This window comes from Brachyhypopomus gauderio, unplaced genomic scaffold (assembly GCF_052324685.1).
Source record: "Brachyhypopomus gauderio isolate BG-103 unplaced genomic scaffold, BGAUD_0.2 sc97, whole genome shotgun sequence".
NCBI classification, from domain to species: Eukaryota; Metazoa; Chordata; class Actinopteri; order Gymnotiformes; family Hypopomidae; genus Brachyhypopomus; species Brachyhypopomus gauderio.
The window spans coordinates 132,501-140,000 of NW_027506918.1; the positions used below are offsets into that span (position 1 = coordinate 132,501).

The 7,500-nt window shown below is 47.6% G+C and overlaps 2 protein-coding genes across 2 annotated transcripts in view; both read right to left on the reverse strand.

Annotated features, from left to right (window-relative positions):
* Positions 1–1,405, reverse strand: part of LOC143496591 (protein phosphatase Mn(2+)-dependent 1K-like) — a 5,916-nt gene extending 4,511 nt beyond the window's left edge. Inside the window, exons 1-2 of the mRNA XM_076992763.1 lie at positions 1,269–1,405; positions 1–564 (exon numbers count right to left, since the gene is read on the reverse strand). The exon at positions 1–564 is cut by the window's left edge and continues 4 nt beyond it. Of these exons, the coding sequence (XP_076848878.1) occupies positions 1–564; positions 1,269–1,299 (595 nt within the window). The 5' untranslated portion in view covers positions 1,300–1,405. The remainder of the gene's footprint in view (positions 565–1,268) is intronic.
* Positions 1,406–1,561: 156 nt separating this feature from the next.
* LOC143496590 (uncharacterized) lies at positions 1,562–7,442 on the reverse strand. The gene is made up of 2 exons (XM_076992762.1): positions 7,065–7,442; positions 1,562–6,285 (listed from the first exon to the last, which is right to left on the reverse strand). The coding sequence occupies exon 2, from the start codon at positions 6,205–6,207 to the stop codon at positions 4,123–4,125; it is 2,085 nt and encodes a 694-aa protein (XP_076848877.1). The 5' UTR covers positions 6,208–6,285; positions 7,065–7,442; the 3' UTR covers positions 1,562–4,122.
* Between the last annotated feature and the right edge of the window lie 58 nt (positions 7,443–7,500).

Below are 7,500 nucleotides of genomic sequence, written 5' to 3' on the forward strand. Positions count from 1 at the left end.
TATAATGTTCCATGTGAGAGTAACAGAAATCAGAGGCCTGCGCGCCTCCATGTCCGTCAAACAGAGCGAAGAAGTGCATGCTGGGAGTGAGTTTAGCTACACGAAAACGGTCCTCGTTGTCACGGCGGCGACCGATGTGTGAGGCGCGTCCGACGTTGTTGAGGTTCAGTTCCGGGATGGGTGTTCCGTAGCGGATGCTGGGCGGCAGCATGATAGGAGTGTCGATCCGGTTGTCCCAAATCCCGAACGAGTCCCATGTGGCTGGCCGGCCGCTACCATCGGCATCGAGACGTGAAGCGCTGTACCAGCGGACTCCGGGGAGGGTAGACCCACACACGCATACACACCGGGCAGAACGCACACACACACTCCGACTGAACAAGGAGGCCGAACATCTGAGCAGATGGGAGAGAGGGGTGGCAGACATAGAGAGAGAGAGGGGCAAAGAGAGAGAGAGAGAAAGAGAAAGAGAGAGAGAGACTGGGGAGAGAGGGGCAGAGAGAGAGAGACTGTCTGGAGAGAGAGACAGAGGTCTTCCAGGTATTTTGGTCTCAGGTGACAGCCCTAGACAGAAACAAACAACCATTGACGTTCTACATTGACGGGACATTACAAAAATATATCCCGCTGTTACTGAGCCCCTGAGGGTATGTGAGTGTGTGTGTGTGTGTGTGTGTGTGTGTGTGTGTGTGTGTGTGAGTCTACACCCGGGGGTGTCACCCCCTCCATGAGTGTTGCGTGTCAACACACGTTCGACAGTACGAAGTAATGAAAACATAATGCAGATCACATACAAATACCACCACATACATACAATAATGTTTAACTGTTCAAAACAAAGCACCAACTCTATATCAATAATATGGGTTAAAATGTCTTTAAATGAAAAGAGTAGGTTTGAACAGGAGTTAATTTGATTTATTTAACTGAAATTACGCAAATCACATGCAGACACATTTTGGTTAATCGCTATTTCAGCCCCTGCAGCTGAGGGAGAAACTCCAGCTGCAGTTATAAATGACACAGAACAACTTCAGTTTTATCTGCTTCTCAAAGCCACATATGCGCGCGCTCTCCTGAATATGTGCCCGTGCATTTGATATCGGTGTGTTACCATATTTTATCTAACATACTTTATTTAACATACTTTAATTAACATACTTTATTTAACATACTTTATTTAAAACGGGCGGCTCCCTCCGAGTTCTTATTCTAATAATCCGACACGAAAACGCTGCCGAACCACAGCTCACCTCCGTTTTACTCACGTGCATGTATCTGGGTCGGTTCTGTGGTCATGCCCCTCTGCACCCTCTCTGGTCCGGTGTGTGCGCGTGTGGTCACCGCGATCCGGTACCGACGTATTTCACACTCTTTAAACCAAGCGTCCAATCACGGAATGAAGGTGTTCCTCTCATGGCCAATCCACGCACGGTGTGTGTGTGTGTGTGTGTGTGTGTGTGTGTGTGTGTGTGTGTGTGTGTGTGTTTTGGTGAGTGTTGTGCAATAGTTTACTGTTAGATGGGCAGACTCCTACAGCACGCGACCTACGTGACATAACTTCTTTAACTTCTAGGACAAGCAGTGCTGCTGCACGTGAATAATGACATTTATTTGAAAACAAACACGCGCGTGCAGACGCGCACGCGCGGCAGGAGTGAGTCGCAGCACCCAAAATAAATCATGGGAGAAAACTCCGCAAAACATGGAGTGGATTTAATGTAGAGAAAGACAGAGATGAAAACGACATTAATATGTATTAAATATGTAAATGTACCTTACATGTGTTTATGTTTATGTACATTACAATATGTATAGTACAAAGCAAGTAATCTACTGGGTACAACAAACAGAAAATGTAAATGTGTGTGAGCAAAAATGTGATTTTTTCATGTATATTTATGCAAATGAAATGGTTTTTAAAGATTAGACACGTATCTTCTTAAGATTAAACACATGTAAAACACTCGCCTCCTAACCCACCCCTCAAACGCATAAAGCCAAAACAGAGATGATGAAATATTCACTCAAAAGCACACAGTATAGATCCCTAGAGCCACAGTGTCTCGACCAATCACATCACCTTCACAGAGGAATAAACATCAACCACTAAGATCTAAAACGTGCAGTGCAAGAGTGCTGAAGTGAGTTCCGTGTGTACTCTGTATACTCTGACTGGAGTATGTGTACTCTGTATACTCTGACTGGAGTATGTGTACTCTGTATCCTCTGACTGGAGTTTACACTTATCTTCCAGTATAGTGTCAGTAATGTTACACCTGAATCTTTCAGCGTTACGGCTCCTACCACAGACACGTGCAAACAGCCAGTATGGACCAACCTGGAGTGACGCACACCTCTAGCGCCAACGACAGATAAATCATCACCATGATGGAAGCATAGCAGGTGAAGGTGAGATAAGAGCGTGTGTGGACCTGACCCTCCGCACCGCTGGAGCCCAGACCTCCTCTCACTACCAACACATCCCACACTCACTCCTAACAAAACATACTCTCACTAACAACACATCCCACACTCACTCCTAACAAAACATACTCTCACTACCAACACATCCCACACTCACTCCTAACAAAACATACTCTCACTACCAACACATCCCACACTCACTCCTAACAAAACATACTCTCACTACCAACACATCCCACACTCACTCCTAACAAAACATACTCTCACTACCAACACATCCCACACTCACTCCTAACAAAACCTACTCTCACTACCAACACATCCCACACTCACTCCTAACAAAACATACTCTCACTACCAACACATCCCACACTCACTCCTAACAAAACATACTCTCACTACCAACACATCCCACACTCACTCCTAACAAAACCTACTCTCACTACCAACACATCCCACACTCACTCCTAACAAAACATACTCTCACTACCAACACATCCCACACTCACTCCTAACAAAACATACTCTCACTAACAACACATCCCACACTCACTCCTAACAAAACATACTCTCACTAACAACACATCCCACACTCACTCCTAACAAAACATACTCTCACTAACAACACATCCCACACTCACTCCTAACAAAACATACTCTCACTACCAACACATCCCACACTCACTCCTAACAAAACATACTCTCACTACCAACACATCCCACACTCACTCCTAACAAAATATACTCTCACTAACAACACATCCCACACTCACTCCTAACAAAATATACTCTCACTACTGTTCTGGGACACCAGATTTGACAACAAGAAGGTCCTACATGGATGACTAAATGTCATAATTTTAGCATTGTGGCTTCATCATATAGTTTAACTATCAGCTCATGTGAGATTGCACAGTTCAGTGACAGACAGATCTGTGAGATCAGACAGTCTGTCACACAGTCCGGTGAAATCAGATCAGTCTATCACACAGTCTGGTGAGATCAGACAGTCTATCACACAGTTCAGTGAGATCAGACAGTCTATCACACAGTCTGGTGAGATCAGATCAGTCTATCACACAGTCTGGTGAGATCAGACAGTCTATCACACAGTCCAGTGAGATCAGACAGTCTATCACACAGTCCGGTGAGATCAGATCAGTCTATCAAGTATTTATGTCAACCTTTAAGCTGCTGTATCTCATGTAACATGCAACATGTTATATGACATGTATGTGACATGCAACATACGTAAAAGACCAGTGGAATCAAACTCTACAGTTAAAACATTCAAAACAGTCTGGGCCAGCTTTGATGAACAAGGACTAAGTCTAGTCCCAGACTAAATATCAGTTCAAATGGAAGTTCTCTATTACAAATTATTTTAGTCTAGCATTTACCAGCTTTAAATATAGCTATTCCTACTGGCTACTTATGAGGCTGAAATGACATTAGTGTGTTAAACATCAAACACAGTTAAACAGTGTTCAGCCCTGTTCAGTCCTCTGGATTCAGGGGCTTCCAAACAACTGCAAAATGTTCTCTGTATACAGCACAACAGTTCAGTGTCCAGAGTTCATGTTTATCATTGTGTATTGTCATTTTGGGCACGCACACACACACACACACACACACACACACACACACACACACACACACACACACACACACACACACACACACACACACACACAGTCACTGCACCATCTCAGCCGTGGTTCTCGAGCAGCAGGCGGGCGTGTGGAACAGCGCTCGGAAGACGTTCCGTCTCTTCTTCTTCTTCCCGGCCAGGGCGGAGTGCTCGGACAGCGAGATGGACTTGCGCAGAGCTCCGATGTGCCGCACGTGCTCCTGGATCCGACGCTGCAGGTGGTTCTGAATGGCGAAGCCCAGGGACTCCATGTCCACCGCAGCTCCATACACCTCCCACGTCATGCCCTGCTCGTCCCAGACCACGCCCGGGGGCGGGCCTGTCTCCGCCTGCTCCTCCCTGACCACGCCCGGGGGCGGGCGTGTCTCCGTCTGATCTCCTGATTTTGCCTCTTGCTTGAGTTCTGGATCAGACTGGGTCAAAGAAGATTTGGAGTCTATTTCAGTAGCTCCTGGCAATGCCACTCTAACGTGACCAGCTGGGTCAGCCTCGCAGACAGAGCTCTGGAGGGGAGGACCTTTGGACAGAGAGGACTTATTGCACAACTCAATCTCTATGTGACACACATTCTGGTGAGGAGATTTGTAAGAGGGGCATTTAGTCCTGGCTTTTGTGGCAGAAGCGTGTGATGACCGGCAAACAGAGTCTGGGTTGACTTTCGGGCCGAGTTCATTCTTCAAGCTTACATATCGAGTTCCAGAAGCTCTGACGTGAAAGCTGAGGTCAGGCGGAAGGTCGAGTTCAGGGTCCAGCCAGCTCTGGGGTCGAGGGGTCAAGGTCGGGCTTGTGGCTGTGGACTTGCTGCTGACCTCAACGACGGCCTGGACCGCAGAACTCACGTAGCTCGGCTCCGTCTGCGAGCCTGCGTCAACCACTCGGACAAACGTGCTGTTTCCTGCAGGCGCTGCGGAGGCCGTGTAGCTGCCCCGGGTCGGACCCGCCTCCCTCTGCCCGTCCTTCTGTTCTCTCACTCCTTCCTGCCTCTCCACCTCCTCTCTCTGCCTCCCCGTGCCCTCCGCACTCCTCCTCCTGTCTTCATTCTCTCTCTCCCTCTCGTCCCACTTCCTCTCTTCCTCGTCTTTCCCCGCCTTCTCTCTCTCTTTCCGCTGTTCCTGCATTTCTTGTTCTATCCTTTCTTCCCCTCTCCTCTCCTCCTCCGCTGGTTCCTGTGACCTGTCCTCCGGCGTCCTCCCCTGACTCCCTCGTCCCTCTGTCTCAGCCCCTCTGTCTCGTCTCCTGCTGTTTGTGTCCGTCTCACGTGTTGTCCCCTTCAAACATGAAGCGGAGGGGGCCGTCGCCCCTAGAGACAGGTGCTTCCTGTTGGAGGGCGAGCTGGGGCTTTGAGACACTGCCTGTAGAGTGAGGTCACTTCCTTTGTAAAGCCCTCCCACTCGTATGCCCTGAAGGGTGTCCTCTCCATCTTTGCTCTCTGTCTCTGTCTCCTTGTCCGTGCTGTCCTGCGTCCCTTCCTGCAGCTTACTCTGTTCCTGATGACCCTTAACTGCCCCCGCTGTATCAGCCCGGCCACCAGAGGTCACCGCAGCCATGTTGGGGGGGCTCTTTGGCACGCCTGTGGACACCCCAGTATGACCTGTGGTGGTTTTAGGGTGGTTCTGTGGGGAGTTACCAGGGCTGTTCAGCTCTCTTGCTCTGCTACTACTGGAGGACGTCAGGCTGTAGTCTGAAGGTCCTGCAGTCAGGACCGTCTGACAGGACATACTCAAGCCCATAGGGGACCCTACAACCTCTTTGGCAAGTGCTTCAGTCATGACAGCCATGGCGTGTGTGTCTACTGAAGAGACTGTGGCTGGTGAAGTGACTGTAGTTGCTGTAGTGACTGTAGACAGTGAAGCTGCAGTGTGTTTGGCTGTGGGAATGTGAATGTAGTTTGATCTTGACACGGCTGGTGGACCTTGGTGGTCCTTAGTGTCTTTATCGGTTTGTGTCTTTTTCTGTTTTGGACCTTGGGACATTCCTCTGACATTATTTAGAACTGGTACATTTCCTCTTCTCTTGCTCAGAGACATTTTGTCCTCTTTGTGCTGGTTTGAAGATTTGGACTCAGTTTCCCAGCATGCTGTGGGCTGATTATATCCAACAGAGTGTGGATAGCTTGGGCGAGATTCCATGAAGGTAAAGATGTTTGACTGGTTTTGTTGATGTTGCAGTTGGAAGCCCAAGCTGCTCTTAGCGATCTCACAATATCACTATGATAGACACAGAAAAAACAAATAAAAAAAAACAACAAAAATAAAATTAATACGATACCAATTCTGACATCATACCCCCAAATTTGTTGGTATATTTCTGTAGGCCTATCTGCAATGCCATACATCATCCGAGAGGTAATATAATGCAATGTAATGACACGTTGGATTAATTAAATTGCCATAAACACATTTTCAATATCCAGGTCTGTGGTTTGTAATCTCAGCCGATAGAAGACCCGTGCAGTCTTCTGCCATTTTCTGCGTTTTAACACTCATTATCAGACCCAGAAGGCTTAATGACGATCAAATGAGCGGAGGGGAGGTGTGTGTGTGTGTGTGTGTGTGTGTGTGTGTGTGTGTGTGTGTTTAGTAAATAAATGACATCCACGCGCATCGAGTTTCAAGATGCGCTCCACAGAATCAAGCAAATAATGTGAACTTTAAACCTGACCGAACAAGAGCAAATTCAGACATGACCGTCACGGTAAGATGAATCGCATCCACTCCTTAAATAATAAATAACCATCACCATAATTTAGACTAGGTGAGTATTGACAGACTATATGATATATAAACATTTCCGTTTGCTCGCTACATCTATGTCCAGTACCCAAGTCCAAGTAAAGTCTCCGTTTATTATCTAACCCAACTGAACTAACTGCCCAGACGCAAATCAAACAGTTTTGACGCAGAATAATCCCCAAATTGCGCCAACAGTCCAATTATCGCGTCTGGAAGGAGAGGTTTCCGCTCCTAAGGTCATTTGATGATCATACCTGATGAGATCTTCGTGATGTGTGGAGAGGTCTCATCCCTGTCGGTGCGTCTGTCGGTCCGCTCCGCTCCAATTACCCCCCAGGGCGGAATAAACGAGGACACGGGGACACTCGGAACCGTCCGGTCCGGGGAGGATGCCACCACGCTTCTACCAGAACCGGCACGATTGGGCGCGTTTTCGGTGTGTCTTCTATGACCTGAGTCACACTAACGAGTATAACCGGAGTTTTGTTTTCCAGCGAGCCGTGTGAAGCGAGCAGGAGGGGTCACGTGACATGTCCTCACGTCTCAGGACTCACGTCTCAGGATATGTCCAACAGGTTATAGATTCGATGTGTATCTGGTGAAGATCAATGTGAAGGTACCATGTAAACTGTAATTCTTAGTTTTAAATGAAAACGATTTAAAATGAAAACTTCCATCACCCAACTTCAC